The sequence below is a fragment of the Salmo trutta genome, chromosome 30 (assembly GCF_901001165.1).
Source record: "Salmo trutta chromosome 30, fSalTru1.1, whole genome shotgun sequence".
NCBI classification, from domain to species: domain Eukaryota; kingdom Metazoa; phylum Chordata; class Actinopteri; order Salmoniformes; family Salmonidae; genus Salmo; species Salmo trutta.
The window spans coordinates 43,565,392-43,585,171 of record NC_042986.1 but is presented as its reverse complement, the minus strand read 5'-3'; the positions used below and the strand labels follow the sequence as shown (position 1 = coordinate 43,585,171).

At 47.2% G+C, this 19,780-nt stretch overlaps 1 protein-coding gene across 1 annotated transcript in view; it reads right to left on the bottom strand.

Annotated features, from left to right (window-relative positions):
* Positions 1-18,097, bottom strand: part of LOC115168790 (uncharacterized) — a gene marked incomplete at its 3' end in the record, with an annotated part of 31,060 nt that extends 12,963 nt beyond the window's left edge. Inside the window, exons 1-5 of the mRNA XM_029724346.1 lie at positions 16,337-18,097; positions 6,469-6,556; positions 6,229-6,365; positions 3,591-3,707; positions 1,077-1,200 (exon numbers count right to left, since the gene is read on the bottom strand). Of these exons, the coding sequence (XP_029580206.1) occupies positions 1,077-1,200; positions 3,591-3,707; positions 6,229-6,365; positions 6,469-6,556; positions 16,337-16,441 (571 nt within the window). The remainder of the gene's footprint in view (positions 1-1,076; positions 1,201-3,590; positions 3,708-6,228; positions 6,366-6,468; positions 6,557-16,336) is intronic.
* Positions 18,098-19,780: the final 1,683 nt, after the last annotated feature.

Sequence of the window (19,780 nt, the reverse complement as noted above, 5' to 3'; positions counted from 1 at the left end):
ATTTTCCAAAAAGGCTGATGCAGAATTTGTTACAGTAAATAATCACTGCCACCTGGTCCGGCTAGCATAGAGCTAAATGTGCCAGGTTATCTGATGGGAACAGCTAACATGTAGCATTTTATTACGCGCAACCATGTTCACGATTTTAACTGGCTGACGCGCATTTTGAGACTGAAAAAAAAGTTTCAATTTTTTCTTAATGTTCGCCAGTACGGAGCGTCCATGTTCGCCACTACGGAGCGTCCATGTTCCATGTTCGCCAGTACGGAGCGTCCATGTTCGCCACTACGGAGCGTCCATGTTCGCCAGTACGGAGCGTCCATGTTCGCCAGTACGGAGCGTCCATGTTCGCCAGTACGGAGCGTCCATGTTCGCCACTACGGAGCGTCCATGTTCGCCAGTACGGAGCGTCCATGTTCGCCAGTACGGAGCGTCCATGTTCGCCAGTACGGAGCGTCCATGTTCGCCAGTACGGAGCGTCCATGTTCGCCGGTACGGAGCGTCCATGTTCGCCGGTACGGAGCGTCCATGTTCGCCGGTACGGAGCGTCCATGTTCGCCGGTACGGAGCGTCCATGTTCGCCACTACGGAGCGTCCATGTTCCATGTTCGCCGGTACGGAGCGTCCATGTTCGCCGGTACGGAGCGTCCATGTTCGCCACTACGGAGCGTCCATGTTCCATGTTCGCCAGTACGGAGCGTCCATGTTCGCCAGTACGGAGCGTCCATGTTCGCCACTACGGAGCGTCCATGTTCCATGTTCGCCAGTACGGAGCGTCCATGTTCGCCAGTACGGAGCGTCCATGTTCCATGTTCGCCAGTATGGAGCGTCCATGTTCGCCAGTCCATGTTCGCCGGTACGGAGCGTCCATGTTCGCCGGTACGGAGCGTCCATGTTCGCCGGTACGGAGCGTCCATGTTCGCCGGTACGAAGCGTCCATGTTCGCCGGTACGGAGCGTCCATGTTCGCCAGTACGGAGCGTCCATGTTCGCCAGTACGGAGCGTCCATGTTCGCCAGTACGGAGCGTCCATGTTCGCCAGTACGGAGCGTCCATGTCTGAGGTGTGTGTTATTACCTGTGTGACATCCTCTGTGTACAGTCCTCTTGATGTGGGCTTGGTGCTGATCAGAGTCGACATGTCGTCTCAGGGCACTGCTGAACAGACTCTTCTTAGGCTTCCTCTGACACGTATCCTCCTCCTACACAACAACAGGGATATAAACTCAGTAAGTCCCTCAGGCTACAATATGTCTGACCAATAGGAATGCATCTCCTATCTCAGTCCCTCAGGCTACAATATGTCTGACCAATTAGAATGTATCTCCTATTTCTCGATAGGATTGAGTATCTCCAAATACCTTTAATACCATTAACCCATGAGTCTAATCCCTGTCTAAGACCTGTCTAATCCCTGTCTAAACCCTGTCTAAATCCAGTCTAAAACCTGTCTAATCCCTGTCTAAGACCTGTCTAATCCCTGTCTAAGACCTGTCTAAGACCAGCCTAAGTCCAGCCTAAGTCCAGCCTAAGCCCTGTCTAAGCCCTGTCTAAACCCTGTCTAAGCCCTGTCTAAATCCTGTCTAAGCCCTGTCTAAGTCCTGTCTAAGTCCTGTCTAAGTCCAGTCTAAGTCCTGTCTAAACCCTGTCTAAGCCCTGTCTAAATCCTGTCTAAGCCCAGTCTAAGTCCTGTCTAAGTCCAGTCTAAGTCCAGTCTAAGTCCAGTCTAAATCCTGTCTAAGCCCAGTCTAAATCCAGTCTAAGCCTAGTCTAAGCCCAGTCTAAGTCCTGTCTAAGTCCTGTCTAAGGAAACACACATAACTATATCTCTGAATGTATACATTTCTCAATTATGGGGTTTGCATCTAATTCTTGTATTAAATGAATGAGTAAAGATGAAACTATTTGTGAAATGATGTAATGTGATGTTAACCTTTAGAATGAGAGAATTGTTTTCCCTGTAAAAGTCATTGGCCACGCCCCCGTGAGCACAGACATGATCAGGCATCATGGAACCGCCCTTTTCTATTGTTACGAATAAAAACCCTTCCTGAAGGAGTCAGGAAGCAGGGAGTCAAGAAGTCAGGAAGCAGGGAGTCAGGAAGCAGGGAAGCAGGGAGACAGGAAGCAGGGAGTCAGGAAGCAGGGAGTCAGGAAGCAGAGAGTCAGGAAGCAGAGAGTCAGGAAGTCAGGAAGCAGGGAGTCAGAAAACAGGGAAGCAGGGAGCCAGGAAGCAGGGAGTCAGGGAGCAGGGAGTAAGGAAGTTAGGAAGCAGGGGGTCAGGAAGCAGGGAGTCAGGAAGCAGGGAGTCAGGAAGCAGGAAGTCAGGAAGCAGGGAGTCAGGAAGCAGGGAATCAGGGAGTCAGGAAGCAGGGAGTCAGGAAGCAGGGAGTCAGGAAGCAGGGAATCAGGGAGTCAGGAAGCAGGTGCAGATGGAGAGTTTAATAAAAGTGAATCAAGGCAAATGAACAAAACAGGGGATGTGTACTGAACATGAAAACAAACCAATACTGCCTGATTGAGGCTACTGAGGGCTAAATAAAGGGAAGGTAATCAAGGTGAGGATGAAGTTCAGGTGGCGTAACGATGGTTGCCAGGTGGCGTAACGATGGTTGCCAGGTGTGCGTAACGATGGTTGCCAGGTGGCGTAACGATGTTTGCCAGGTGGCGTAACGATGGTTGCCAGGTGTGCGTAACGATGGTTGCCAGGTGTGCGTAACGATGGTTGCCAGGTGGCGTAACGATGGTTGCCAGGTGTGCGTAACGATGGTTGCCAGGTGGCGTAACGATGGTTGCCAGGTGGTGTAACGATGGTTGCCAGGTGTGCGTAACGATGGTTGCCAGGTGTGCGTAACGATGGTTGCCAGGTGTGCGTAACGATGGTTGCCAGGTGGCGTAACGATGGTTGCCAGGTGGTGTAACGATGGTTGCCAGGTGTGCGTAACGATGGTTGCCAGGTGTGCGTAACGATGGTTGCCAGGTGTGTGTAACGATGGTTGCCAGGTGGCGTAACGATGGTTGCCAGGTGGTGTAACGATGGTTGCCAGGTGTGCGTAACGATGGTTGCCAGGTGTGCGTAACGATGGTTGCCAGGTGGCGTAACGATGGTTGCCAGGTGGTGTAACGATGGTTGCCAGGTGTGCGTAACGATGGTTGCCAGGTGTGCGTAACGATGGTTGCCAGGTGTGCGTAACGATGGTTGCCAGGTGGCGTAACGATGGTTGCCAGGTGGTGTAACGATGGTTGCCAGGTGTGCGTAACGATGGTTGCCAGGTGTGCGTAACGATGGTTGCCAGGTGGCGTAACGATGGTTGCCAGGGCCGGTGGTTAGTAGACTGGCGACGTCGAGCGCCGAAGGGAGGGAGTAGACGTGATACTGTATTATGAAGCCAAGATCAATGAAGAATGATGGAAAAAAACTTGGGAGTACTTTAAATGTAATTATGGACAGAAAGACAATTCAATGGCTTATTCATTATGAAACCATTTGATGTTGCCAGTTATTTTTATCATTACCTCACTTGACACAAAACAGGGCTGTCCACTCTCACCATTTTTATTGAAAATTACAGTGACGTATTAAGTCCTTCACCTCTGTTTTTATGATCGTCTTGGGTCCGTGGCTGTAGGATCTGACTCTTCGGCGTACGTAGGGACGTCTCTCCCCGGTCTCCAGGGGGAAATCACCAGGAAGCTCTCCTGTCAACTCCTGTTATAGACGAACACACCACAGTAACAGGAGAAATCACCAGGAAGCTCTCCTGTGTCCGTGTGTCAGTAGAGCTGTGTCAGTAGAGCTGTGTCAGTGTGTCAGTAGAGCTGTGTCAGTAGAGCTGTGTTAGTGTGTCAGTAGAGCTGTGTCAGTAGAGCTGTGTCAGTGTGTCAGTAGAGCTGTGTCAGTAGAGCTGTGTCAGTGTGTCAGTAGAGCTGTGTCAGTATAGCTGTGTCAGTGTGTCAGTAGAGCTGTGTCAGTAGAGCTGTGTCAGTAGAGCTGTGTCAGTAGAGCTGTGTCAGTATAGCTGTGTCAGTGTGTCAGTAGAGCTGTGTCAGTAGAGCTGTGTCAGTGTGTCAGTAGAGCTGTGTCAGTATGTCAGTAGAGCTGTGTCAGTAGAGCTGTGTCAGTAGAGCTGTATCAGTAGAGCTCTGTCAGTGTGTCAGTAGAGCTGTGTCAATGTGTCAGTAGAGCTGTGTCAGTACAGCTGTGTTAGTGTGTCAGTTGAGCTGTGCCAGTGTGTCAGTAGAGCTGTGTCAGTAGAGCTGTGTCAGTAGAGCTGTGTCAGTGTGTCAGTAGAGCTGTGTCAGTGTGTCAGTAGAGCTGTGTCAGTAGAGCTGTGTTAGTGTGTCAGTTGAGCTGTGCCAGTGTGTCAGTAGAGCTGTGTCAGTAGAGCTGTGTCAGTAGAGCTGTGTCAGTAGAGCTGTGTCAGTGTGTCAGTAGAGCTGTGTCAGTAGAGCTGTGTCACTGTGTCAGTAGAGCTGTGTTAGTAGAGCTGTGTCAGTGTGTCAGTAGAGCTGTGTCAGTGTGTCAGTAGAGCTGTGTCAGTAGAGCTGTGTCAGTGTGTCAGTAGAGCTGTGTCAGTAGAGCTGTGTTAGTAGAGCTGTGTTAGTGTGTCAGTAGAGCTGTGATAGTGTGTCAGTAGAGCTGTGTCAGTAGAGCTGTGTCAGTATAGCTGTGTCAGTGTGTCAGTAGAGCTGTGTCAGTAGAGCTGTGTTAGTGTGTCAGTAGAGCTGTGTTAGTGTGTCAGTAGAGCTGTGTCAGTGGAGCTGTGTCAGTAGAGCTGTGTCAGTGTGTCAGTAGAGCTGCGTCAGTAGAGCTGTGTCAGTGTGTCAGTAGAGCTGTGTCAGTAGAGCTGTGTTAGTGTGTCAGTAGAGCTGTGTTAGTGTGTCAGTAGAGCTGTGTCAGTAGAGCTGTGTCAGTAGAGCTGTGTCAGTGTGTCAGTAGAGCTGTGTCAGTAGAGCTGTGTTAGTGTGTCAGTAGAGCTGTGTCAGTAGAGCTGTGTCAGTAGAGCTGTGTTAGTGTGTCAGTAGAGCTGTGTCAGTAGAGCTGTGTCAGTAGAGCTGTGTCAGTGTGTCAGTAGAGCTGTGTCAGTAGAGCTGTGTTAGTGTGTCAGTAGAGCTGTGTCAGTAGAGCTGTGTCAGTAGAGCTGTGTCAGTAGAGCTGTGTTAGTGTGTCAGTAGAGCTGTGTCAGTGTGTCAGTAGAGCTGTGTCAGTAGAGCTGTATTAGTGTGTCAGTAGAGCTTTGGTAGCAGAGCTGCTGTAAGGGACACATCTTGTCACACCCTGATCTGTTTCACCTGTCCTTGTGATTGTCTCCACTCCCCTCCAGGTGTCACCCATCTCCCCCGTTATCCCCTGGGTATTTATACCTGTGTTCTCTGTTTGTCTGTTGCCAAGTCAACCAGCGTGTTACTCCCTGCTCTTTTCCTTTTCTCTGTTTTTTTTGCTAGTCCTCACAGTTTTGACCCTTGCCTGCCTTGACCCTGAACCCGCCTGCCTGACCATACCACCTGCCCTGACCTCGAGCCTTCCTGCAACTCTGTACCTCCTGGACTCTGACCATGTTATGATCTTTGCCTGTCCACGACCATTCTCTTGCCTGCCCCTTGGATTATAATAAATATCAGAGACTTGAACCATATGCCTGCCTCCCGTGTCTGCATTTGGGTCTCACAATGTGCCCGTTATACATTTAGTTTGTTAAACAGAGCACAATGGACAGGAATCCTCACCCTGCTTACCCTGGCAACCACCAATCCCAACCCTGCTTCTCCTGGTAACCACCAATCCTTACCCTGCTTCTCCTGGCAACCACCAATCCTTACCCTGCTTCTCCTGGTAACCACCAATCCTTACCCTGGCAACCACCAATCCTTACCCTGCTTCTCCTGGTAACCACCAATCCTACCCTGCTTCTCCTGGCAACCACCAATCCTTACCCTGGTAACCACCAATCCTACCCTGCTTCTCCTGGTAACCACCAATCCTTACCCTGGTAACCACCAATCCTTACCCTGCTTCTCCTGGTAACCACCAATCCTTACCCTGGTAACCACCAATCCTTACCCTGGTAACCACCAATCCTTACCCTGCTTCTCCTGGTAACCACCAATCCTTACCCTGGTAACCACCAATCCTTACCCTGCATCTCCTGGTAACCACCAATTGTGTGTGTGTGTGTGTGTGTGTGTGTGTGTGTGTGTGTGTGTGTGTGTGTGTGTGTGTGTGCACTAACCGCCTCTTGCAGACAGACCCTGCGCAGCTCAGCCAGTCTGGTATTCAGTAACGTTTGTAACCTGCATCTCCTCTCTTGTAGTTGCGTCATGGTGTCAACACGCTGCTCACCTCCCTCCTGACTGCCACACAGCAGATCTACACAACACATCACGTAGAAGACGACATGTTGTTAAGTGCTGATCAAACATCACCAAATGAGGTGTGTGTGTATATATAAAATGGTGTTTTATTTACTCACCAGGCATTGAGGTGAGATGAACTTTAACTTCCATATCAGGTGTGTCCCATGTGACCCACTGCTCTGTGTATCCCAACAGATCAGTCACCTAGAGAGGAAGAGTAAGGATAACAGGTTAACATGATGGACCAGGACAACTCCAGTAGGGACAACAGGTTAACATGATGGACCAGGACAACTCCAGTAGGGATAACAGGTTAACATGATGGACCAGGACAACTCCAGTAGGGATAACACAACAGGTTAACATGATGGACCAGGACAACTCCAGTAGGGACAACAGGTTAACATGATGGACCAGGACAACTCCAGTAGGGATAACACAACAGGTTAACATGATGGACCAGGACAACTCCAGTAGGGATAACAGGTTAACATGATGGACCAGGACAACTCCAGTAGGGATAACAGGTTAACATGATGGACCAGGACAACTCCAGTAGGGATAACACAACAGGTTAACATGATGGACCAGGACAACTCCAGTAGGGAAAACAGGTTAACATGATGGACCAGGACAACTCCAGTAGGGACAACAGGTTAACATGATGGACCAGGACAACTCCAGTAGGGATAACACAACAGGTTAACATGATGGACCAGGACAACTCCAGTAGGGAAAACAGGTTAACATGATGGACCAGGACAACTCCAGTAGGGATAACACAACAGGTTAACATGATGGACCAGGACAACTCCAGTAGGGATAACAGGTTAACATGATGGACCAGGACAACTCCAGTAGGGAAAACAGGTTAACATGATGGACCAGGACAACTCCAGTAGGGATAACACAACAGGTTAACATGATGGACCAGGACAACTCCAGTAGGGACAACAGGTTAACATGATGGACCAGGACAACTTCAGTAGGGATAACAGGTTAACATGATGGACCAGGACAACTCCAGTAGGGATAACACAACAGGTTAACATGATGGACCAGGACAACTTCAGTAGGGATAACACAACAGGTTAACATGATGGACCAGGACAACTTCAGTAGGGATAACAGGTTAACATGATGGACCAGGACAACTCCAGTAGGGACAACAGGTTAACATGATGGACCAGGACAACTCCAGTAGGGACAACAGGTTAACATGATGGACCAGGACAACTCCAGTAGGGATAACACAACAGGTTAACATGATGGACCAGGACAACTTCAGTAGGGATAACAGGTTAACATGATGGACCAGGACAACTCCAGTAGGGACAACAGGTTAACATGATGGACCAGGACAACTCCAGTAGGGATAACACAACAGGTTAACATGATGGACCAGGACAACTTCAGTAGGGATAACAGGTTAACATGATGGACCAGACCAGTAGCAGTAGTCCTGTGTGCTGCTGCAGTGGTTTGGGCTTGTTGCCATGCAACACTACACTAACTGCTGACTGGGCCGTATTCAGCACAATGCTGCAGTACTGATACAGGCCTGACGGGGGCGCCACTCAACAGTACTGATACAGGCCTGACGGGGGCAGCCACTCAACAGTACTGATACAGAGCTGACGGGGGCACCACTCAACAGTACTGATACAGGCCTGACGGGGGCAGCCACTCAACAGTACTGCTACAGACCTGACGGGGGCGCCACTCAGTACTGATACAGGCCTGACGGGGGCACCACTCAACAGTACTGATACAGACCTGACGGGGGCACCACTCAACAGTACTGATACAGACCTGACGGGGGCACCACTCAACAGTACTGATACAGGCCTGACGGGGGCAGCCACTCAACAGTACTGATACAGGCCTGACGGGGGCGCCACTCAACAGTACTGATACAGACCTGACGGGGGCACCACTCAACAGTACTGATACAGGCCTGACGGGGGCGCCACTCAACAGTCTTCACAGGTATTGCTCTGTACTGTCTGCTGCAGTAATGTAGAAACCAGATCATTGTCTGCTGCAGTAATGTAGAAACCAGATCATTGTCTGCTGCAGTAATGTAGAAACCAGATCATTGTCTGCTGCAGTAATGTAGAAACCAGATCCCTGCCTGCTGCAGTAATGTAGAAACCTGATCCCTGCCTGCTGCAGTAATGTAGAAACCAGATCCCTGCCTGCTGCAGTAATGTAGAAACCAGATCCCTGCCTGCTGCAGTAATGTAGAAACCAGATCCCTGCCTGCTGCAGTAATGTAGAAACCAGATCTCTGCCTGCTGCAGTAATGTAGAAACCAGATCCCTGCCTGCTGCTGTAATGTAGAAACCAGATCACTGCCGGCTGCAGTAATGTAGAAACCAGATCATTGTCTGCTGCAGTAATGTAGAAACCAGATCCCTGCCTGCTGCAGTAATGTAGAAACCAGATCACTGCCTGCTGCAGTAATGTAGAAACCAGATCACTGCCGGCTGCAGTAATGTAGAAACCAGATCACTGCCTGCTGCAGTAATGTAGAACACCAGATCACTGCCTGCTGCAGTAATGTAGAAACCAGATCACTGCCTGTTGCAGTAATGTAGAAACCAGATCACTGCCTGCTGCAGTAATGTAGAAACCAAATCACTGCCTGCTGCAGTAATGTAGAAACCAGATCCCTGCCTGCTGCATTAATGTAGAAACCAGATCACTGTCTGCTGCAGTAATGTAGAAACCAGATCCCTGCCTGCTGCAGTAATGTAGAAACCAGATCACTGCCGGCTGCAGTAATGTAGAAACCAGATCACTGCCTGATGCAGTAATGTAGAAACCAGATCACTGCCTGCTGCAGTAATGTAGAAGCTGAGGTCGGTCTTGCAAAATAGTTAATTTTTTCATTCAGTGAGACAAACCTGTATGAATAAAGGTTAAAGGATTTAATCGCGATGATAGAAGCAAACAACAGCAAACGACAATAAAACTAAACGGTTAAAAAGAGAGGACTTTCAGAACCAGAATACCCAGTGAGGAAACTGTTGGAGAATAAGGACAGCTGTCAAACTGTCAGGACTACGATATAGGGTCGATTAGCCCCTCTAGTTCCCAGCCCTAGTTTGTGACAGAGCCCCTCTAGTTCCCAGCCCTAGTTTGTGACAGAGCCCCTCTAGTAAATGAATATAATCTCTATGGTCTGAAGCTACTTTTCTGTTAGAAAAGGAATCTGAAACGCAGTAGGAGCCAAAAGCATAATCAGTGCTCTAACTCCCCCTTGCGCTGGTCTGGAGCAACGAAGTGGTGTACGGTACTAAACAACAAATTACCTCTAAGTCCCATGGTGTAAACTCTTTTAAAGGAGGGACCACTGTATATAGCCTCGCTGTACCTAGGCTGGGTCTCCGACTGGGTTTTTCAGTGTGACTGTAGTCGACATAAACATACAAGACATTGACATTATTACACACACAGATGGAAACAGAGCCCAGTGGAGGGAGAGATGGATGGAGACATGGAGAGAGATGAATGGAGGGATGGAGAGACAGATGAATAGAGGGATGGAGAGAGAGATGAATAGAGGGATGGAGAGAGAGAGATGAATAGAGGGATGGAGAGAGAGATGAATAGAGGGATGGAGAGAGAGATGAATAGAGGAATGGAGAGAGAGATGAATAGAGGGATGGAGAGAGAGATGAATAGAGGGATGGAGAGAGAGAGATGAATAGAGGGATGGAGAGAGAGAGATGAATAGAGGGATGGAGAGAGAGATGAATAGAGGGATGGAGAGAGAGAGATGAATAGAGGGATGGAGAGAGAGATGAATAGAGGAATGGAGAGAGAGATGAATGGAGGGATGGAGAGAGAGATGAATGGAGAGAGAGATGAATAGAGGGATGGAGAGAGAGAGAGGAATGGAGGGATGGAGAGAGAGATGAATAGAGGGATGGAGAGAGATGAATAGAGGGATGGAGAGAGAGATGAATAGAGGGATGGAGAGAGAGATGAATGGAGGGATGGAGAGAGAGATGAATAGAGGGATGGAGAGAGAGATGAATGGAGGGATGGAGAGAGAGATGAATGGAGAGAGAGATGAATAGAGGGATGGAGAGAGAGATGAATGGAGGGATGGAGAGAGAGATGAATGGAGAGAGAGATGAATAGAGGGATGGAGAGAGAGAGATGAATAGAGGGATGGAGAGAGAGATGAATAGAGGGATGGAGAGAGAGATGAATAGAGGGATGGAGAGAGAGAGATGAATAGAGGGATGGAGAGAGAGATGAATGGAGAGAGAGATGAATAGAGGGATGGAGAGAGAGAGATGAATAGAGGGATGGAGAGAGAGAGATGAATAGAGGGATGGAGAGAGAGATGAATAGAGGGATGGAGAGAGAGATGAATAGAGGGATGGAGAGAGAGAGATGAATAGAGGGATGGAGAGAGAGAGGGATAGAGGGATGGAGAGAGAGATGAATAGAGGGATGGAGAGAGAGATGAATAGAGGGATGGAGAGAGAGAGGGATAGAGGGATGGAGAGAGAGAGGAATAGAGGGATGGAGAGAGAGAGGAATAGTAAGGCCCAGAAGATGGGTGGAGGATGTGGGATGAAGGGATAGAGAATGATGAAGGATAGAGTGGAAAGACAAAGGGATGTCAGAAAGATGAATGAAGGGAGTGCGAGAGGAGGAGAGGTAGGGAGAATAAGGTGATTCGAAATTATGTTGATGTTTCTCAGAGGGCCACAATGAGACAGATTAGAGAGGGAGAGAGACAGTGAGACACAAGGAGAGGGGGGTGGGAGAGGGAGAGAGAGAGAGAGAGAGGGTGAGAGACACAAGGAGAGGAGGGTGAGAGAGGGAGCGAGACAGAGAGAGGGAGAGAGAGAGACACAAGGAGAGGGGGGTGCACAGACGGACGGACGGACGGACGGACGGACGGACGGACGGACGGACGGACAGACAGACAGACAGACAGACAGACAGACAGACAGACAGACAGACAGACAGACAGACAGACAGACAGACAGACAGACAGACAGACAGACAGACAGACAGACAGACAGTTGCAGTCATACTGCACAGAATCACTGATCTACAAATCACCTTGCATCCTCAACAAGGCAACAGTAAACATGTCGACCACCACGAATGACACAGCTGAAAGTGGTGTCTGCATCATGTTATGGGTATGCTTGTCATCATTAAGGATTAGAGAGCATGGTGGTGCCTAGTGGTTAGAGGGGAGGGGCGGTAGGTAGCCTAGTGGTTAGAGGGGAGGGGCGGCAGGTAGCCTAGTGGTTAGAGTGTAGGGGCGACAGGTAGCCTAGTGGTTAGAGTGTTGGACTAGTAACTGGAAGGTTGCAAGATTGAATCCACGAAGCTGACAAGGTAAAAATCTGTCGTTCTGCCCCCTGAACAAGGCAGTTAACCCACTGTTCCTAGGCTGTCATTAAAAATAAGAAATTGTTCTTAACTTACTTGCCTAGTTAAATAAATAAAATAGTGTCCCCCCTTGGGCCAATCATAGTCATTTGATTACCATAGTGTCCCCCTTGCGCCAATCATAGTCATTTGATTACCATAGTGTCCCCCTTGGGCCAATCATAGTCATTTGATTACCATAGTGTCCCCCTTGGGCACAATCAGAGTAATTTAGTAAATGCATGATCCTCTCAAATAGCCTGATTGGTGTAGACTCTAGAGTCAAGATAATTTACGCAGTCAAAAAGCAAGCTGAGATCTATAGGTCAGATTTAAAAAAAATTAAAACATGAAAAATATAACATGAACCTAATAAAAACGGTTCTGTAGGAATGAGGTTTGTGCAGTAGGTCTAATACATTATCACAGCATATTGGCTATATACCTGGACTGCCAATATTGTTCTTCATCTATTTCAAAACTCTTTGATAACAAAACTCGAGCTTTGATAACAAAATAGATCCGTTGGTGTAGCACTTGCGAGGCACAGCTGAGCATAAACGGAAATAATTTGCTAATAATGAGCTTTTTTATTTTACTGGACTGATGGTCATGGTTTTGACACAGGGAACTCTGAAAAAAGTTGGGTCAAATCATGACGTCAGTGAACTTCATGTCGGAGCTCTAGAAATATGCCAGAGTTTCTGAGTTGGATGACCGTTCAAAGTTATTTTCCTCAGTCAGATCTCGTTTTTTCACCCCGAAGTTCCCAGCTGTCTTTAGAATTCTGAGTTCCCAGCTGTCTTTAGATTCCTGAGTTCCCAGCTGTCTTTAGAATCCTGAGTTCCCAGCTGTCTTTAGAATCCTGAGTTCCCAGCTGTCTTGAGATGTCTGAGTTCCCAGCTGTATTTAGAATCCTGAGTTCCCAGCTGTCTTTAGAATTCTGAGTTCCCAGCTGTCTTGAGATTCCTGAGTTCCCAGCTGTCTTGAGATTCCTGAGTTCCCAGCTGTCTTGAGATTCCTGAGTTCCCAGCTGTCTTGAGATTCCTGAGTTCCCAGCTGTCTTGAGATTCCTGAGTTCCCAGCTGTCTTTAGAATCCTGAGTTCCCAGCTGTCTTTAGAATCCTGAGTTCCCAGCTGTCTTGAGATGTCTGAGTTCCCAGCTGTCTTTAGAATCCTGAGTTCCCAGCTGTCTTTAGAATTCTGAGTTCCCAGCTGTCTTGAGATTCCTGAGTTCCCAGCTGTCTTGAGATTCCTGAGTTCCCAGCTGTCTTTAGAATTCTGAGTTCCCAGCTGTCTTGAGATTCCTGAGTTCCCAGCTGTCTTTAGAATCCTGAGTTCCCAGCTGTCTTTAGAATCCTGAGTTCCCAGCTGTCTTGAGATGTCTGAGTTCCCAGCTGTCTTTAGAATCCTGAGTTCCCAGCTGTCTTTAGAATTCTGAGTTCCCAGCTGTCTTGAGATTCCTGAGTTCCCAGCTGTCTTGAGATTCCTGAGTTCCCAGCTGTCTTTAGAATTCTGAGTTCCCAGCTGTCTTGAGATTCCTGAGTTCCCAGCTGTCTTGAGATTCCTGAGTTCCCAGCTGTCTTTAGAATTCTGAGTTCCCAGCTGTCTTGAGATTCCTGAGTTCCCAGCTGTCTTGAGATTCCTGAGTTCCCAGCTGTCTTTAGAATTCTGAGTTCCCAGCTGTCTTGAGATGTCTGAGTTCCCAGCTGTCTTTAGAATTCTGAGTTCCCAGCTGTCTTTAGAATTCTGAGTTCCCAGCTGTCTTGAGATTCCTGAGTTCCCAGCTGTCTTGAGATTCCTGAGTTCCCAGCTGTCTTTAGAATTCTGAGTTCCCAGCTGTCTTGAGATTCCTGAGTTCCCAGCTGTCTTGAGGTTCCTGAGTTCCCAGCTGTCTTGAGATTCCTGAGTTCCCAGCTGTCTTGAGATTCCTGAGTTCCCAGCTGTCTTGAGATTCCTGAGTTCCCAGCTGTCTTGAGATTCCTGAGTTCCCAGATGTCTTTAGAATTCTGATTTCCCAGCTGTCTTTAGATTCCTGAGTTCCCAGCTGTCTTTAGAATCCTGAGTTCCCAGCTGTCTTTAGAATCCTGAGTTCCCAGCTGTCTTTAGAATTCTGAGTTCCCAGCTGTCTTTAGAATTCTGAGTTCCCAGCTGTCTTGAGATTCCTGAGTTCCCAGCTGTCTTGAGATTCCTGAGTTCCCAGCTGTCTTTAGAATTCTGAGTTCCCAGCTGTCTTGAGATTCCTGAGTTCCCAGCTGTCTTTAGAATCCTGAGTTCCCAGCTGTCTTTAGAATCCTGAGTTCCCAGCTGTCTTGAGATGTCTGAGTTCCCAGCTGTCTTTAGAATCCTGAGTTCCCAGCTGTCTTTAGAATCCTGAGTTCCCAGCTGTCTTTAGAATCCTGAGTTCCCAGCTGTCTTGAGATGTCTGAGTTCCCAGCTGTCTTTAGAATCCTGAGTTCCCAGCTGTCTTTAGAATCCTGAGTTCCCAGCTGTCTTTAGAATTCTGAGTTCCCAGCTGTCTTGAGATGTCTGAGTTCCCAGCTGTCTTGAGATTCCTGAGTTCCCAGCTGTCTTGAGATTCCTGAGTTCCCAGCTGTCTTGAGGTTCCTGAGTTCCCAGCTGTCTTGAGATTCCTGAGTTCCCAGCTGTCTTGAGATTCCTGAGTTCCCAGCTGTCTTGAGATTCCTGAGTTCCCAGCTGTCTTGAGATTCCTGAGTTCCCAGATGTCTTTAGAATTCTGATTTCCCAGCTGTCTTTAGATTCCTGAGTTCCCAGCTGTCTTTAGAATCCTGAGTTCCCAGCTGTCTTTAGAATCCTGAGTTCCCAGCTGTCTTTAGAATTCTGAGTTCCCAGCTGTCTTTAGAATTCTGAGTTCCAAGCTGTCTTTAGAATCCTGAGTTCCCAGCTGTCTTGGGATTCCTGAGTTCCCAGCTGTCTTGAGATGTCTGAGTTCGCAGCTGTCTTGAGATTCCTGAGTTCCCAGCTGTCTTGAGATTCCTGAGTTCCCAGCTGTCTTGAACACGGCATTAGTCTCAGTGGAGGGTAGGGAGAGGGCAGCAGAGGGTCCACCTCTCACGGTCCCTGCTCTCTCCACCTGAGAGGTGACACCGTCTTCCACCTTTTGGTCTTTCTCCATCTATGACCAGAGAAAGGGAAATTCTCCTCCATTTTAAAATAGACACGATGAGCTGCTAATATTAATAAAAACGCAGGGCAGAGGCGGGCGTATTATGTTTTGAAATAGTGTAAAGCCGTGTTGAATTAAAACAGCCACTGTCACGGTTGTCGAAAGGAGAAGAATGAGCGGACCAAAGTGCAGCGTGTGTCGTTCCACATTTTATTTTCAGCGTGAAACTATGCAATACATAAACAATAAACTGAACTAACAAAAACAACAAACCGTGACGCAGAGGTGAAACATACACTACTCAAAGATAATCTCCCACAAACCCAGGTGGAACAAACCCCTACTTAAGTATGATCTCCAATTAGAGACAACGAGGACCAGCTGCCTCTAATTGGAGATCATCCCAAAGAAATCCAACATAGAAATCCAAAACTAGAACCTGAACATAGAAATACAAAACATAGAAGAAAAAAAACCTGTCACGCCCTGACCTACTCTACCATAGAAAATAACGACTTACTATGGTCAGGACGTGACAGCCACTCTACGCTGTATTCTTTGACAGTCTCTCTCTGGTCACAGTTTTAAAAGTTATGAAATCTCACGTAGGCTAGTATGAAACTTTGCTGTGGCTGGGGTCGTGGAAGCTGTAGGTAGGCACGGTGATTTGAGCCATCCGATTGGCCAGCGCAGTAGGGCGCACTCGATTTAGCCACAGATCTCCCGGTAGGAAATGGATCAAAATGGGAAAACTTTGCATATCCGGTACACAGGGCTTCTGAATCAAGTGCACCTACGGCCAACAGGGCTTCTGAGAAGAGGTGCCTTTCCTGCTGAGAAGTGGTGCCTTTCCTGCTGAGAAGTGGTGCCTTTCCTGCTGAGAAGTGGTGCCTTTCCTTCTGAGAAGTGGTGCCTTTCCTGCTGAGAAGTGGTGCCTTTCCTGCTGAGAAGTGGTGCCTTTCCTGCTGAGAAGTGGTGCCTTTCCTTCTGAGAAGAAGTGCCTTTCCTGCTGAGAAGTGGTGCCTTTCCTTCTGAGAAGAGGTGCCTTTCCTGCTGAGATAAGGTGCCTTTTCTGCTGAGAAGAAGTGCCTTTCCTGCTGAGAAGTGGTGCCTTTCCTGCTGAGAAGTGGTGCCTTTCCTGCTGAGATAAGGTGCCTTTTCTGCTGAGAAGAGGTGCCTTTCCTGCTGAGAAGTGGTGCCTTTCCTGCTGAGATAAGGTGCCTTTTCTGCTGAGAAGTGGTGCCTTTCCTGCTGAGAAAAGTTGCCTTTGCTGCTGTGTTTAAAAAAAACTACAGTCTGATTTGGTTTCCCAAATGTGACATGAATTGCTGTCGGTGACATTCAACAATGTGATGTTCCACAACAAACTTCTACTATAAATGACATTGAAGAATACAGTAGTGTAGGTACGTTACTGGCATAGACTGTAAGAATACCTTGCTGCTTACCTTGACACTTGATCTAAACTCCGCTGTAGAGCGTACAGCGTTACCACTCCTCTGGAAAGAGAGCTGCCGGGCAGAGCAGTGATCGATGTCAACCCAGCTATGCATCAACCAAACCAATCCTTCCCTCCTTAGCTCATACAATACAGTCCGATCGAGCTCGTAACGACGGAACCGACACGCCACGATAAAATCATGTAAATAAATGATTAAATGTGTAAATAAACTCACGAAAGTACTCGTTAAAAGTCCACAAGAGCGTTTCTCTTCTCTGTTGTGTACTGCGTTCAGACTGAGCGCAGCTGAGCCTCTCACTGCCTCTCTCTCTCTCTCTCTCTCTCTCCCTCTCGGCTTCAGGTGGAGAAACTGCACAGAGAGACTTGTTGGGGCGATACCAAATGGTATCAGATGCAGGCAGGGTTAGAAACGGTAGGGAAGAGCAGATCTTTAAGAGAGAAAATGACACTCATAGTAGAAGTACATCTCTATTCTAATTAGAACGGTGTAAATATGTCACTTTATATGACTTGGTATATTTGTAATTTCTTCAGTAGACGTTTTATTCACTGAATTACTTGTCGTGGTTGGTATGGTCTGCCATAGGGGCTATCCAACTTTTTACAGTCCCAGAGGTAAACAAAACCTTGTACAGAATGTCATGTAATAAATAGTCTTATATGGTATTGTAGTTCAGTATTTCCTTTGGAGAGTCATAGTCAAAGTATTTGTGTAATTTCCTGAGTTGCCGAAAATGTTCCTGAGTTACAATGTTGCTGAGTTACAATGTTGCCATTTTATGCTGATGTATCTGTTACAATATTGCTGATTTATCTGTTACCATGTTGCTGATTTATCTGTTACAATGTTGCTGATTTATCTGTTACAATGTTGCTGATTTATCTGTTACAATATTGCTGATTTATCTGTTACAATATTGCTGATTTATCTGTTACCATGTTGCTGATTTATCTGTTACAATATTGCTGATTTATCTGTTACAATATTGCTGATTTATCTGTTACAATATTGCTGATTTATCTGTTACCATGTTGCTGATTTATCTGTTACAATATTGCTGATTTATCTGTTACCATGTTGCTGATTTATCTGTTACCATGTTGCTGATTTATCTGTTGCAATGTTGCTGATTTATCTGTTACCATGTTACTGATTTATCTGTTACCATGTTGCTGATTTGTCTGTTACCATGTTACTGATTTATCTGTTACCATGTTGCCATGTTGCTGATTTATCTGTTACCATGTTGCTGATTTATCTGTTGCCATGTTACTGATTTATCTGTTGCCATGTTACTGATTTATCTGTTACCATGTTACTGATTTATCTGTTACCATGTTGCTGATTTATCTGTTGCCATGTTACTGATTTATCTGTTACCATGTTGCTGATTTATCTGTTACCATGTTGCTGATTTATCTGTTACAATATTGCTGATTTATCTGTTACCATGTTGCTGATTTATCTGTTACCATGTTGCTGATTTATCTGTTGCAATGTTGCTGATTTATCTGTTACCATGTTACTGATTTATCTGTTACCATGTTGCCATGTTGCTGATTTATCTGTTACCATGTTGCTGATTTATCTGTTGCCATGTTACTGATTTATCTGTTGCCATGTTACTGATTTATCTGTTACCATGTTACTGATTTATCTGTTACCATGTTGCTGATTTATCTGTTGCCATGTTACTGATTTATCTGTTACCATGTTGCTGATTTATCTGTTACCATGTTACTGATTTATCTGTTACCATGTTACTGATTTATCTGTTACCATGTTGCCATTTAATGCTGAGCTATCTGTTTTTCTAAAGTGGTTGAAAATAAAAAGATTGTAACAAATCTGTTCCAATGCCATTAGATTAAATATCTGTTATAAACATTACATATATGTTACAACGCCATTACAAAACAATACAGTTACAACACGGAACTAGTAGCCAAACAGAGACGTGGAGACGGTCAGAGAAAGAGATACAGAGAGAGCAGGAGAGAGCAGGAGAGATACAGAGAGAGCAGGAGAGATACAGAGAGAGCAGGAGAGAGCAGGAGAGAGCAGGAGAGATACAGAGAAAGCAGGAGAGAGCAGGAGAGAGCAGGAGAGATACAGAGAAAGCAGGAGAGAGCAGGAGAGAGCAGGAGAGATACAGAGAGAGCAGGAGAGAGCAGGAGAGATACAGAGAGAGCAGGAGAGATACAGAGAGAGCAGGAGAGAGCAGGAGAGATACAGAGAGCGCAGGAGAGATACAGAGAGAGCAGGAGAGAGCAGGAGAGAGCAGGAGAGATACAGAGAGAGCAGGAGAGAGCAGGAGAGATACAGAGAGATACAGAGAGAGCAGGAGAGATACAGAGAGAGCAGGAGAGAGCAGGAGAGAGCAGGAGAGAGCAGGAGAGAGCAGGAGAGATACAGAGAGATACAGAGAGAGCAGGAGAGATACAGAGAGAGCAGGAGAGAGCAGGAGAGAGCAGGAGAGAGCAGGAGAGATACAGAGAGATACAGAGAGAGCAGGAGAGAGCAGGAGAGAGCAGGAGAGAGCAGGAGAGAGCAGGAGAGATACAGAGAGAGCAGGAGAGAGCAGGAGAGATACAGAGAGAGCAGGAGAGTGCAGGAGAGAGCAGGAGAGAGCAAGAGAGATAGGCTAGACAGCGATATCAGGTTTCAGTGATGATCTTGTAGCCTGCTACTGTTGAGCGACTAAAAACCAGTGAGAGAAGCAGCCTGTTAATGAATTATCAAAGGCTGTGGCTGTGAATACACTGGCTGTGAATACACTGGCTGTGAATACACTGGCTGTGAATACATGAGTTTTCGACCCCGCCCGCCAATCTGGATGTTCTTTCTCAAAGCTACTGATCAAGATCACGTTCTGCCCATTTTGTTTTGTTTTTCTAACGTAGCTGCTGCTCACAACACCTCCCCGTCACGTTTCTCTCTTTGCTCACCCTCTCCTGAACCACCTCCCCGTCACGTTTCTCTCTTTGCTCACCCTCTCCTGTACCACCTCCCCGTCACGTTTCTCTCTTTACTCACCCTCTCCTGTACCACCTCCAGTCACGTTTCTCTCTTTGCTCACCCTCTCCTGTACCACCCCCAGTCACGTTTCTCTCTTTGCTCACCCTCTCCTGAACCACCCCCAGTCACGTTTCTCTCTTTGCTCACCCTCTCCTGTACCACCCCCAGTCACGTTTCTCTCTTTGCTCACCCTCTCCTGTACCACCCCCAGTCACGTTTCTCTCTTTGCTCACCCTCTTCTGCATGTAACTCCCCACTCTAGTTTTGCGTCGGGGCAAAAAAACATCAGCGAGTTTATATATATACATGTTGATCATGTCTTTTGTACATAGCCGCATGTAGCCTAACTGCCCCTTCCTAAAAATTAACATGAAATCGCGCTTATGTTTTATTAATAGCCTACACCAGACA